The sequence below is a fragment of the Cynocephalus volans genome, chromosome 5, assembly GCF_027409185.1.
Source record: "Cynocephalus volans isolate mCynVol1 chromosome 5, mCynVol1.pri, whole genome shotgun sequence".
Lineage (NCBI taxonomy): Eukaryota > Metazoa > Chordata > Mammalia > Dermoptera > Cynocephalidae > Cynocephalus > Cynocephalus volans.
The window spans coordinates 87758497-87773614 of NC_084464.1; the positions used below are offsets into that span (position 1 = coordinate 87758497).

Below are 15118 nucleotides of genomic sequence, written 5' to 3' on the forward strand. Positions count from 1 at the left end.
TCTTAATATTTGGGCTCTCAGTAATGTTTGCGTCTCCATCACATGGTAAGAAGTGACAAATGGGCATATCCAGATTAGCATATCTTTTGGGTTCTTTCACTAATTCATAAAGGCAGGCTATGGTAACAAGAACCCAGAGTCACCAATAGATGAATGGTAATTATCTAATACAAAGATAAGCAGAAAACCATGTACCATTCATTTAAAGAGTTTTACTAAAGGTAGACATGTGTTGTACGTTATGAGCACTTTTTCAAGTACTCATCTAGATGAATAAGACAGGTACAATCCTGGCTCTCATGGAGTTTATATCCTAGTGTGGGAATTCTAGTGAATTCATCATACATTTGGGAAAAGCAATGCCATGAAAGAGAGGTACCAAACTCAACCTCTCTTTTCAAAAAAAGAAGAACTAACACCCAAGGAAAAACAGTTAGTAGAAAAAACCCAAAGACTTATTCTTGCAGAGATTGAGAGAATATTGTATCTGTAAGACAAGACAAATTATGACATAAGAGAAAATATTGAGTGAACACACATTTAGATCCATCTGTATGAAATCATAGAATACCAAAGATAAAGAAAAACTTCTAAAGATTTTCTGAGAATAGGTATAAGACATTTTCAGATAGTCAAACACTGACTACAGTCCCAGTTTAAAAGAACTGTTAAAGAGTATACTTCATTAAATTAAAAAATGAGACAAAGAATATTGAATGAAAAAAAGTTGTAAAAAGATAGAGTACAAAAGTATAAATATTTTTAAAACATATCAAACAATACTATGTATTTATATAATAAAAATGTTAAAAAGCATTCACGGTCATGATGTATGAGAATAAGAGGTAAGCAAATGGGGTTGGGCTTTGGCTTGATACTTCTTTAAGAAAAGAAAAAACCACCATCATCAGAATCACAGGTGATCTCAACACACAGGAGGAAGTAGGTGAGAGAGGGAGTGAAAGAAGAAATATAGAAGTCTTTCCATGTTCTAGTGAAGAGGATGGTGTTTTAGTCCATTTTGTGTTGCTATAACAGAATACCCGAAAATGGGTAATTTGTAAAGAACAGAGGTTTATTTGGCTTATGATTCTGGGACAGCTGCATCTGGCCTGGGCCTCAGGTTGCTTCTACTCATGATGAAAAGCAGCAGGCAGCTGGCAGGTACAAGCAGATCACATGGCAAGAAGAAGCGAGAGAGGGAGAGAGGAGGTAGGTGCCAGTATCTTTTAAACAACCAGCTCTCGTGGGAACTAATAGAGCGAGATCTCACTTTGGACCCCCACCCCACAGTCTTAATCCATTCATGAGGGATCTGCCCCCATGACTCAAACAGCTTCCAACACTGTCACATTGGGAATCAGATTTCCACATGAGTTTTGGGGGGACAGCACATCCAAACTCTACCAGATGGATACTAATTAAATCTAGATAATGATGGGAAAAAAAAGTGTAAATATGTGTTCAAATTTTAAGGTTAACCACTAAAAATCATTTTGAAATAGATATTTTTTACTTCCCAATCATCAGAGGAAAGAAATGACACGAAGAAGGCAACCAATCTAAAAGACAGCAGACTAAGTCCAACTATATCAATAATCACAATAAATGTGAATTAATTAAATTCACTCTTAAAATAAACTCTCATATTGGAATTTGGAAATATCCCATTACATACAGTTTACAAGGCATGTTAATGAGACATTCACCCAAGATAAAATGACACAGGACAGCTAAAAATAAAGAAATGCAAAAAGTAAACATAGCAATATTAACATCAGGCAAACTAGAATTAAAGGAAAAATAGCATCAAATGGAAAAAGAGCAAAATTTCTTATTGATAAAATATGCAATCAGTCAAGTTTTCATGTTACTAACTTTTATATCTCTAATAACATAGCTTCGAAATACATAATGCAAAAACTGATATCAAAACCAGAAGAAAGTTACTTTTACAGTCATAGTATGAGATTTAACACACCTTTCTCAACAGTCCACATTTCAAATAAATAGAAAAGATAAATATAAAGTTTTAATAAACTTGACTATATATATCTAAATACAAAAGGTATACACACACACACATATCAACAGAGAATCTAACAAATGAACAGCTTAAAAGTTGACCGTACCTTAGGTCACACACACACAAAAAAAAAATACAAAAAAATCCAGCTCTAAAAGTTCTCAAAAACATAAAACGCACAAGCTATACCCTCTGATCATGCCTCAATAATTCACAAGAGTAGTCCATTGAACCTGTTTCATTTAGACTGGCATCAGATGGCAAAAATTTAAATGGCAGTTTTGGTGAGAGTGCAGGGAAATGGGCATTTATAGAAATTTCAGGTAGGAAATCAAATTTGCAATGCCTTTGCAAAACAATTTGATATATACCAAAATTTTAAACATCCATAACCTTTGACTAGGCAATTGTACCTCTGGAAATCACTCATAAAAAAGTACATATAATCACAAAACAAATAATAGTACACAGCACAATACTAATTATAACAGCAAAATAGTAATAACCCAAATATCCACCAACAGAAAAATGGTTAAGTCATTTATAGTACAACCATTGCATAAAATGGGAAGTATTAACATAGACTCTCCAAGACACAGTGTCTTGTTTTGTATTTTAAGTGTAAAAAATACACATGTATCATTCCAATTATGTTAAGATGTAAAATAAATAGAAAAAGGAGTATATGAATACACAAAAAACTTTTTACTTCTACAGAGGGACATGATGAAGTACTGCATCATTAAAAAAACTAAAAATCAAAAAAAGAAACAAAGAAAAGCAATAATTTTTTTAAATATCTTATTTACTTCCCAGAAAAAGACTGGGATGTTTCTGTTCTTGGTACAAATTTGATCAAACCCACCTGAGAGTACAGGACGCATATAAACTTCCAATATGTTCAAATAAGAATACTTGCTGTTCCGCTGCTCTTTTGAATGCTCTTTCCTTAGATATGGCTCAACACTTCACTTCCTTCAAATTTGCCACTTAAATATCACCTTATCTGAGGAAACTTCCCTAACGCTTCAATATAAAGGACAGCCTACTACACTCATCCTACACTCCCAAACTATCTTACCTTGCTTCATTTTTCACTAGAATAATTTACCACCTGTGTCTTTTACCTTTAAAACGCAGGTGATAATAGTACCTATCCCACAGGGCTGTTGTTAGGCTTAAATGAGCTAGAAGCTCATAGATGAGTGCCTGACACATAAGAAGAGCCATATAAGTCTTTGATTTTGTTTTGTTTTGTTTTGTTTGTCTGTTTTGTTTATGGTCTGCCTTCCCCCTATTAGAATGACGACCCCAGGAGGCAGGGACTGTGTCTCATTTACTGTCATATCCTGATGCCTGGAAAGTGCTTATCAGTAAATATTCATAGTTTTTGAAGCCTGATTTAGTACTGCAGCCATATGTATTGACAGCTGAGATTACAAGAAAAGACCAATTATTTTCAGTAAAAGCGAGCTCTCTGCATATTACCATGAGTCATCTGCAATAATTCATATGATCTAAAAATTTTAAAGCATAGTATTTAGCAGTATGACTCCTAGCAGCTTCAAGTAGGGAAGTGGTATAGTACCATTTAACTCATTGATTTCTTAACACCAACATGGCAACAGAAGCTAAAACATAATGTTTAATGAGAAAAAAAAAAAGCACAACTTACTTTTCGTTCCTACTTTTGATGCATGGCTGGTAAAGGACCTTGACAGCATTCCAGGGAGAATCAGAATCTGCTTTCAATGTGTCTTCTAACAGGGGAAATTTTCTGATACATTTGAAACTTCTCAAAGATGCAATCACCAAACTGTCTGAGTTTAAAAGCCATAGCTAAAGATATGGAGAGAAAAGTCCAATTATAAGGATATTACCACCCTACCTTCATCTTATATCACCACTTAAAAAAAAAAAAAAAAATATATATATATATATATATATCAGAAAAAATATACAAGAATCATGTATACAACTTTTAGTCTTTTGTTTGCTTTTGTTTTTTATATATAACTTTTAAATAGGGTAGTACTTTCAAAGCACAACTTTTGGTAGAGCAATTGACATCATAAAATTTAAAAGAAGGAAAAAAAACAAAACTAAGAGAAAACACTTAATAAATAACAAGGTAATTATTTATAATATATAGAGCTCCTAGAAATCAATAAGGGGCAAAAAAAAATAGCCCAATAGAAATACAGGCAAAGAATATAAACAGAATTAAGAAAAGATAAGTGATAAACATATATAAAAATGTTAATATGACCGAATATGGAAATGAAAATTTTTGTGACACCATTTTTCACTTATCAGATAAGAAAATATAAAAAGATTGATAACATCCAGTTCAGAAATTCCCATACACTGCTGGTGCCAGAGTGCTTTGGGATTTGGATGCATGTGATTCACTGAGAAAGCAAGGGAGGCAAATGGGCTAAGGCAGGGGAAAGAGCTAGTCACAGATGAGGGCTCGGCTGGAGTCTGGCTTCAGCCTGATCCCATGGGGTGCTCTGGGGCATGAACTGCACCTACAGAGTTTGTCCAGTCTTGAAACAAGAGACCTCAGCTTTTTGCGCCCCAGATTCCAATCACAGGGCTGACCAAGGCAGGTGAACAGTGAGAGACAGGTAACTTCTTGGGCAAAGCAACAACATCTGTCATCCGAGGACACGTCTCTGGAGAAGGGGGTAGCCAGAAGTCATCAGCAGCCAATGCTGTCAGCAGCTGTGAATGGGCACCTACTCAGTCAAGGGGATCTAGGTGGGGCACCAAGAATGCCCACTATTGGAGATAAATTAGTATTTTCTGGGAGATGATAATTATCTGCATTTAAAAAACACAAATTCTAATACTGTATTAGATTAGAAAGATCCATTTCTAAAGAAGTACTAAAATATATGTGTAAAGATTATTTCCATTGCAACACTGTCTTTAACAGTCGTACCACTTATTATTTAACAGAATTATTTAACAGAATTCCAGTTATTAAAGAGTCAGATCAATATGTAAACTAACAAGAAATAATCCTCATGATTATTGTTATGTGAAGCAAGCATGTTGCAGAAAAATGCTAATCATGTGATACCATGTTTTTACAAATAAAAAGATACCTGGGAGTGTATGTATATACAGTTGTATATGGATAGAAAAAATTGTTGAAGTACACTTATTAGACTGTTAATAATGATCACCTCCAGATAGTATAATATAGCAGGTCAAGGGAGAAGATGGGAGAACTACCACTTCTTTATGTTTCATGTTGTCTGAACATGCTTCAAGAATCTATTACTTCCACAAAAGAGAATTTTTTAAAATTTAAGGATATGTTAGAAAGTTTTAAAAGTTTCTGCTACTGATTTTCAGCCAAAAACCTTGCAATAAAAGAAAACCAAAACTGATTTCAGACTATGACTATGAGATGTACTTAGTATCAACTTCAGTCAGAAAATATTTTTGTTTTCATAGAAATTATCTGGAATTAGAGAAGCATGGGGTCTTGTAATGGATGGCCAGCTACAAAGCCACACCTAACTACCACCCCAAAGCCTTCCTTCCTTTTTGCTACCATCTATTTGCTGGTGAGTTCCTTGAAGATATTTTTGTTCCACCTTGAGCACCTAGAACAGTGCCTCTCAAATAAAAAGCACCCAAAATATGTCTACCGATTGAATAAAACTGATGCAGAGGCAGAAATTCTTGGATTTCCAAAAAGATGCCCCAAATTTGTTTCTGCAGAATGCTATTTTTAATAGAGGTGGTATAAGATTAGACCCTTGTGGTACATGCAGGGGATGATTCTGCCAATCACAGAGCCTCTTTTCCAAAACTTGCCACTATTTCTAAAACATTGAGGTGTCAGAAGCAATTCAAAACAACAGGAGCAATAGAACATATTTTTAACATAAAGGTATCAAATGGGGGGAGTGACAGAGACAGAATGGTGTTATACTGAGCAAGAAAAGCCATTAAAAACAGAGTGAAAAACCTTATTTATAAGGTTTATAACGGTGTGGTATGAGCTTCTAGAGAGAAGGAATCAGATTTTCTTTCTTTTTGTATCTCTAGTATCTAGCACATTGAGATCCTTGACCATTCGTTATTAAATTAAGGGAGTTTGATTTACGAATTAAAGTGATATTAAAAATTCAATTTTTAATCATTTATTTTCTGGACCTTAGATTAAGAAAAAAGAATGACAAAAACTAAAGAATTTCTGAGACCCTGGATTACTAGGCTGCAAAAGCTATATGAAGTAATTTCTTACCAAGATGTACACTTTGCCATCCTGACCTTGAATAGTGAATCTGAAAGTGCTTCTAGTGGAGGAAAGTTCCACCAGACACTGGGCAATAACGCTCTGGACAAACTGAGACCTGTTTGAACAGAAATCAGTTTTCACAATTTGCTTCACATAATAACTCTAACTGGCAAGATAAGCCAGAAATACCCACAGGCTACCTAAAAGGCAGAGACATCAGCATGCCAGACTTTTCTATCCACAGTCCATTCCCTCACTATCTCTGCTAATGTGGATTTTAATATATTTTAATGTATTAGTTTGCTCCATTCTTCTCAAAACCTATTTTTCAACATTTAATACATGTCCACCCAAAACCTATCTATTCTCCTCCACTGAATAAAAAATACCATGTTATAACAAGTCAACATTCTATTTATGCAGTAGTACATTAAGCAGTGAATAACTAAGTTACAAAAGAAAATGGGAAATTTCCTCCCAAACATTAGATGGTATTGTCCACAATTTTTTCCATTTGGATCTCCTTGTGTCTGGTCTGAGGTACAGAATCAAAGTATTTACAGTAGGTTAAAATTCAAGGCCATATTCAGATTGCCATATTTTTTGGCTATCAATAAATAAACAGAAATAAAACTACACTAGAGTTAACTTTTGTTTGCAAACTAAAAAGATTCAAAGAAAAGAAACACTAATAGATTTAGTGGCTAACTAACATTTTTTAAAAACCTAGGAGTCATCTGACTGACCCATGTTTCAAATTTTAAATAGGTCAAATTAAAACCAAAAATCTATTGATAATTAGGTTATAAGATCCTGGATAGCTGGCACATAGAAAAAAGCACAAAAACCTTTCAGAATTAGAAGTTTTATATGAGCACACTTGCCTATACCATTACATAAGCAAAACATAATGAAATAATTCCTCCTCAAGCAAAACATAAAAAGAAATAAATCCTTTTATATGTGTGGTTTGGTACAACCATCTAAAAGCCTTTCTCAAAAGCTTTTTCCCCCTTTCCAAAAAAAGAGAAGTGTGAATGATAATGCATTACCAAATAATCAGTGGTGCCTAACTTTTCTTACATTGAAATTACAAAATAAGCTTAATTTGCTACTTATACCTTGGTATAATGGGAAAACTTCTCTCAGATGGCTGAATAATTATCTCTGTCATATAAAACTTAGTGGTTTCTAGAAATAAAAAAGAAGAAAATTAAGAATCTCCCCTTTACACCAATATTTTTACTGTGGGTATATCAGTCCCAAATTATGACTCTCCCAACTAAATATTCAACATACACTGGTGAAACTAACATGCAGTAAACATTTTCCAAAAACTACTTAGTTTCAGAAGACAAAACACTGATGACTACAAGGAGATAGTTCTGATGCTTCAGACAGCTGTCTTTTTTAGCAAACTATGTCCAAAGTGAACCTGTGGCAGCAAAACTGCTCACACATTTCAAAGGTTACAAAAATCAGTCATACCACAGTCATAGCCCACTTATGTAGAAATTAGTCACTGGATTTCCTTATTTCTATAGGATAGCTACAAACCTAGGAGTCACTGAAAAAGGCTTTTTAATCATAGTATCCCAAAGACCAAGTATAGATGCTGTAAACCTCACAGTAGTATTTAGTCAGAACCTCACTGACTCAATGTACAGTTCTCATCTAATCTGGTTATCTGATTACTTAGTTTATAGAAAAATTTAGAGTTGACTAGATATTTAACAGATATGAATATAAATACAACCATCTTGCATTTTAAAAATCCACAATAAATGTTTAATTTAACTAGTAATGAAGGGAATGTGAATCAAAATGAGATATTTTTTAGCTTCAAACAAACTACTTTTAAATGATAAGGTACAGCACTGGATAAGCTTATGAGAAATAGATATGCTTACTCACATACTGCTGTGAGAACTGAAAATGATAGATTTGTGGAAAGCCACTTGGCAAAGACCTAAAATTGTATATTTACTTTGATACCATAATTAAATACCTAAGAATTTATCTCAAAGAAATACTAATGGATACATGCAAAAATTTATCTATAAAGATGCTTATAATAATATTAATAGAAAAGTACTGAATATAAATTAAATGTGTAGAAGTTGAGGATGGGTTAAATAAACAATTACATATTTAGGTGACAGAATTCCATGCATGTTTCAAATTTTAAACTAAAAAAATTTAACTTAATTTTATCCCAGCTTAAAAATTCTTATAATTACATAGAACATAATTTAACTCTATAATTTAAATCCCGCAGGTATTATTATTATTTTATATAGTTAATATTCACTTAGTGTCATCCACGTAATTACCACTTTCTTTACCAATCCTTCTTGAACTCAGACCATCTATATGGGATCATTTTCTTCTGTCTGAATACAGACAGAATTTCTTTTAATAAGAAACCACAAATGGTGAATGATCCCACTTTTTGTTTATCAGAAAATATATTTACCTTGGCCTTCATTCTTTTTTTTTCTTTCTTGGTGGCCGGCTGGTACAGGGATCCAAACCCTTGACCTTGGTTTTATAACACCACACTCTATCCAACTGAACTAACCAGCCAGTCCCCTTGCCTTCATTCCTGAAGGACATTTTCACTTGATATAATGTCCTAGGGTTAAAAGTTATTTCTTTATGCACACTGACACTATCATTCCACTTTCTTCAAACTTCCATTACTGCTGTTCCTTTGAAGGTGATCTGTCATTTTTCTTTGGTGGCTGTTAAGATTATTTTCTCTTTGCTTTTCATTCTGCAGTATTACTCTGATTGTCTACGTACAGATTTCTTTCTATTTATTTTACTTGAGCTTCACTGAATTGGAATTCATTAGGATTCTTGCATCTGTAGACTGTTGTTCTTCAACACTTTTGTAAAATTCTCAGCAATTATTTCTTCAAGTATTGCCCATGCTCCACTCTTTTTCTCTTTTCCATCTGTAGGTCTCATTAAACGTGTCAGATCTTCTCAGTCTATGTTCTATGTCTCTTTCTCTTCACTGTTTTTGCCTTTTGTCTCTCTGTGTTGGGTTACAGATTTTTCCTCTCATCTATATTCTGTTCATTAATTCTTTCTTCAAGTTATACCTGATCTGCTGCTAAACTGTCCACTGAGTTTTTAATTTCAATTACAATGTTTTTTTTTTCCTTAGAAATTCTATTATGGATATTTCCCAAATATACTTACCATTACAGTTTCCTTTTCCTTTCAACTCTCTTCAAACCTGTCTTTTATATTGTTAAAAATACAAAGCATGGTTGATTTACCACTTACATATGACAGTTCCAGTAAGAAATCTATTTCCATTGTTTGCTGTTTTTGTTAGTTCTTATCGATGAAAGTCTAGCTTACCTATGTGACCTTTTATCTTTGGTTACACACTGAACACTGTGTTTGAAAAATTATTGGTGGTAATAATATGAATTTTACAGTGAAGGCATTCCCTCCAGTGGTAATTACATTCGATATTGACAGGCACCTGGTATTGTCTAGTCCAAGGCAGACTACACCAAGTTCAAGACTTGAAATTCCCTAAGTCCCTAAGGACTGATTTATTCCACAGGGCTGTTCCATTTCTGATTCAACTTCACTGTGAAGGTATGGCCTGCAGGGTCTCATATTTTTGTGGAGTCAGTTACCTGTTAGGTTCCCCATCTTGTATAGTCGTTCATTTCTGTCCTTACTTCTCAAAGCAATCAAACAAAAGTTATAATTTTAGAGAATTGGTAAATTTCAGAGAAAATGTAGCTTGAATTTTGTGCTTACCTCTTCTGAATTTGCATTTGTGGTGATTTATCCACATATTTTCTATTTCTCTGCTCTTTATTACTTCCTATGGACTCCAGTTACCATCTAGTATCTTTCACTTCAGCCTGAAAAACTTCCTTTAGCATTTCTTATAGGGCAGGTCTGCTACTAATATATTGTTTCCATGTATGAAAATAATACATACCCCTCACAATGAAGGTGAATCATAAATGGAACAGTCCTGTGGAATTATATCCAGGTATTTCTATGGAAACATCCTTATTTGCCTTTATTAATGAAGGATAGTTTTGCTGGATATAGCATTGTTGGCTGACAGGTCTTTTTCCCCCCCAGCACTTTGCATATCTTATTTCAATGTCTTTTGATGATCATTATTTCCATGAGAAGTCTGCCTTAATTGTATCATGAAATCCCTTTATAGAGTATAATGGTTTGTTTTTCTCTTGCCACTTCAAGATTCTCTCTTTATCTTTGGCTTTCAGCAGTTTGACTACAACATGCATGGGTGAAGTACTTTTGTATTTATCCTATTTGGGGTTCACTGAAATTCTTAGATCTGAGAGTTAATATTTTTCACCAAACTTGATGAGATTTCAACCAGGTTTTTCGACAATTTTTTTCCTGACTCTGTCTTTTTCTCCTCACCTTCAGAGACTGCACTTACACATTTGTTGAAACACTTGATATTGGCCCACAAATCTGCAGTTCTGTCCATTTTGCTTCAGACTTTTTTATCTCTGTTCTTTGGATTGGTTAATTTTGTATTAATCTATATGTTCAATAATTTTTTACCTTCTGTCATCTCAAATCTGTGGTTTAGATCATCTAGTGAATTCTTTTCAGTTACTGTACTTTTCAACTCTAGAATTACCAAATTGTTCTTTCTTTGAAGTTTTCCAATTTGTGGAGACTTGCTATTTGTCCACAAAGGTCTTTTTCTTTTAATTCTTTGCCATATTTTGTCATATATTTATTATATATAATAGCTGCTTTGACATCTTTGTCTGCTAAATCCAATATCTGTGCTTACTCAGCATCTGTTTATTGAATTCTTTTTTTCCTTGAGTATGAATCACTCTTTTCTGTTTCTTTTCATGTCTAATAATTTTTGGACAGAAGCAGGACACTGTGTGTAACATACAGTAGCAACTCTGAATTTTGTTTTCCTCTTCTGTGGGTTGTTGGTTTATTGGTATAGAAATCCTTTAACTGACCTGGACTCAAAACTGTGAAATATGTCTCCCCACAGTGTGTAGGCACTAACATCTCTGCTCAGTTTTATTTTGTTTAGTATGGCTCCCTAGAGAGTATGCACTGTACCTGAATAGGTTTGCTGTCAGCAAATAATTTGGGGAGAGGTTCTGCTCAAATACCTTGCCAGTAAGGCTTCTTAGAAAATTCACTTTCTACTGCCCAAATTGTGCATGGTTTGAGGAATGCAATCAAAGTCACAGCACATTCACAGGTGCCCCTAAGCTTTCAATTCTTATTGAAAATACATACAATAGATACTCCCTGTCATCTATTGTGCATATGTAGAGTTTAACAATCAAGGACAGTTGTGCAAAAATTTAGCAGTCAGTGAGAATCATGCGAAGAAATTATCATCTCAGCCTTTCTATAGACCTTTCCTTCCAAAATATCCTCCTTAAATTTCTACCTACTCTGCTATCTACCCTGAACCAAACCTACCACCTACAGACAGCAAAGCTGTGGTGTTCTCCTGCCCAAGTTGGGGAAGGGGAATGTGGCAAGACACCCACTCCCAGGCAAAAAGGTCACACATTTGCCATTCTTTCTCAAGGCAGTAGTGGTTTTTCATGACTAAACCCTTCTCAAATTTTTGCTTCACTTTGTTCATTTTTCAGTGCCCTAATACAATTGTTCTCAATAGTTTAACTTGTCCAGTTTTGTACTTGTTTTCTGTGGAATGGATTTATTCATTCTCTTAATGCCACAATTTCTGGAAGTAAAGTCCTACTGATCTAGAGTAGATGTGGATATAGCTTTCTTATACCACCAACCTCCTGTTCCCCCCTCCCTACTCACACTCACACATATTGACTTCCTAATATACTTATGTATTACACCATAATGTCTGGTTAAATGAATATTCACTGTTTACATTATTATGACCATAATGATACCATGGAGATGTTTCTTTTCTTTTCTTTTCTTTTTTTGCTGGCCAGTATAGGGATGAAGACGTTTCCTTCCTTGTTCAACCATTTTTTTTCCTGCAGTAAATAACTGCTATTTTTTTCATTTGTTTAGTTTTCCAAACACTTATACCTAATTCTCCCCATGTGAAATGGCTTGTTTCAAGATTATTTGATACATGTGTTCAAACAAATCAATTCCACCTCATAACTAAAAGTCATTACCACAATCTTCTCCCCCCTTGCTCCAATACAACTTGTTACTCTCTAGGCCTGCTGCAGACCCCTCACCCTGGGACTTCCTTACCTTGCTCTCCAGTATTGGATAACCTGGTTCCCCAATCCCACATCATCCCTTTCATGGTTAAATACCTCACTTTGGTGATATATATATCCTAGAGTAGATTCCAAGGGAAAGTATACTTTTCAGGTTTGTTTTGAAACTTTGTTATTTCCAATAGCGCATTTAGTTATCTTCATATCTGACTGAAGGTATAGAATTCTGGGTTGAAAATTTTTTTCCTTCCAAATTATGAAGGTATTGCTTCATTGTCTTCTAGCTTTCAGCTCTGCTGTTAAGAAGTACAATGCTATTCTAATTCCTAATCCGTTGGACACTTAATGTGCTTTCCCTCTGGAAACTTCATCCTTGGTGTTCTGAAATTACTCAACAATGTGTCCTGGAGTAGATTCCCTGCCATCCCTCCATTAATTACACTGGGCATTTAGGGGGCCCTTTCAGTCAGGAAACTGAAGTCTGGGCTCTGGAAAATAGTCTTGTAATGAGTATTTGATATTTTTGTTCTTTGACAATGTCCTACACCCTACTGTCTCTAATCTCTCTTTCTAGAATTTCTATTAGCTAGATGTTAGATGTCCTGAAAGCTAAATCACTCGTTTATTCAACAAATATTTACTGGCTATTCACTATGTGCCAGATATTATTCTAAGCCCTGAGGTTATAGGGATAAATGAAATAGACAATAACCCTATCCTCAAGATACTCATATGATGACATATTTTTTATATTTATTTTCTAATTGTCAATCTTTGTCTTTTGGTTCTGATTTCTGGGTGTCTTTTTGGTTCTAATTTTATCTTCCAGTTCTTTAATTTCTTTTTGTAATCTATTACTTTTTAATTCCACATTCTCTAACTAATGGTGGCAATGTCATTTCATTTCCCCAAGGGAATCTTACTTTTTGTAAAGGTTTCTTCTGATCTATACATAATTTGTTTCTTCTCAGTGCTTTCATGTTTGTATTATTATTTTAATTCTTTTAATTTTTTAATCAAAAGAAAGCAGGAGTATTCACAGTGCTTTTAATCTGCTTGCTTGGTTGATTATTTCCTTTGATTTCTTTTATGTTAATTTCCTCAAATATTTGGTGATTCTCAGCAATCCATTCATATTTAAGTATAAGGCAATAAAATGCTGAGAGGAAGCTGTTGGGTGCAGGTGCAAGGCTTGCTGACTACAGGTGCAAGGCTTGCTGACTTGCAGCATGACTAAATAGTAGCTCATTTTTTGTTGAATGACCCCCAACATTCTGTGTCCACAAGTGTTTTCTCTGGTTGGTACCCTTCCATTATTCCAAGAAAGGGTTCTCTGATCTTGTACTTTGAGGACTGCATAAGCAATCTGAAAGTGGAAAGGGAAACCTAGGACTCGAACAGCTCTATATAAACTCTGAACTCATCATCCTGCTTCCAGGTCCTTGCCTCAGACAGCCTTCCCTGTTACCTGCTGCCTCCAAATTCTGACCCATTCTGGGGCGCTGTAATGAGTACTGGCTCACTCCTCACCCAAATGACCTGCTGCAGACACCTAGGCTGCAGCTTCCTCCACGCTGCCAAGATGTCCCAAAAAACCTTGCTTATACTTCTTGTTTATATCCCTGCCATCTGCTCGCCACTTCTCTTTGTCTTTGTGGATGTACATCATTTTACTCCTTAACTGACATTTTCACTGGGCTTTACAGAAGAGAGAAAAGAATTTAAAAATCAATTCTTATTTAATTTTCTAAGGTGTAGCTTAAGGGGCTTTTATTCCCCAAAAATGAATCTGAAGATGGCATACTTTCCTACTACTCATTCTTCCTTTTCTGGTCACTCTACGCCAGTAACTACTTCCAACACTCTGATGATTTAAAAAATAAACACAACCACGCTCCCCCCCGCCCCCCCACACACACTCAACATCCGCATCTAGCCCAGCAATGACCACCAAGACACTGCTGGAAGCGCCCCAGGGTCCCAACCCAGGGAGGTGGGGGGCCGAGGGCTTCAGCCACACTCCATAACATCCACATCCAGCCCAGTATGACCACTGAGCCGCTGCCAGAAGCACTCTGGGCTCCCAAGCTGGGGTGGTAGGGGGCAGAGGGCCCCAGCCACATACCCCTGATGTCTGCATCCAGCCCAGTGACGACCAAGCTGCCACCTGAAGCACCCCAGGCTCCCCTGCCAGAATGAGGGGGGTGCCACAGGCCTCAACCATGCCCCCTCCCTCCTTTGTCCTCCTCTTACCCTATCTCCCTCCCCTTTCCTCTCCCCCCAACTGCTCCATATCTTAGAATGCAAAAAATAATAATAGTAATAAATTAACAAACAAACAACAAATACCACCATCTGCCTTCCCTTAAGTACAACAGCTTAAATTACATCTTCTAATTAATTAAATTAAGAGCAATTATTCATCGCCCACAAAGATAACACAGCATGTTGTAGCTTTCTCAACATTTTAAACCGTATCTATAAATACCAATGCATTTTAATTATCAGGATTTTCCTCATATTTTAAAGTAGTATAACATACAGTTTACATAAAATGTAATTAATGCTATTGGGAAAAAGAATAAGGAACAAAGTGCAAAAACC

At 35.2% G+C, this 15118-nt stretch overlaps 1 protein-coding gene across 2 annotated transcripts in view; it reads right to left on the bottom strand.

Moving 5' to 3' along the window:
- The window catches only part of UBE3D (ubiquitin protein ligase E3D), a 154769-nt gene that overhangs the window by 112517 nt on the left and 27134 nt on the right, over window positions 1-15118 (bottom strand). For both annotated transcript variants that reach the window (XM_063097388.1, XM_063097387.1), the window contains exons 6-8: window positions 7409-7478; window positions 6294-6402; window positions 3702-3865 (exon numbers count right to left, since the gene is read on the bottom strand). In XM_063097388.1, the coding sequence (XP_062953458.1) occupies window positions 3702-3865; window positions 6294-6402; window positions 7409-7478 (343 nt within the window). The remainder of the gene's footprint in view (window positions 1-3701; window positions 3866-6293; window positions 6403-7408; window positions 7479-15118) is intronic.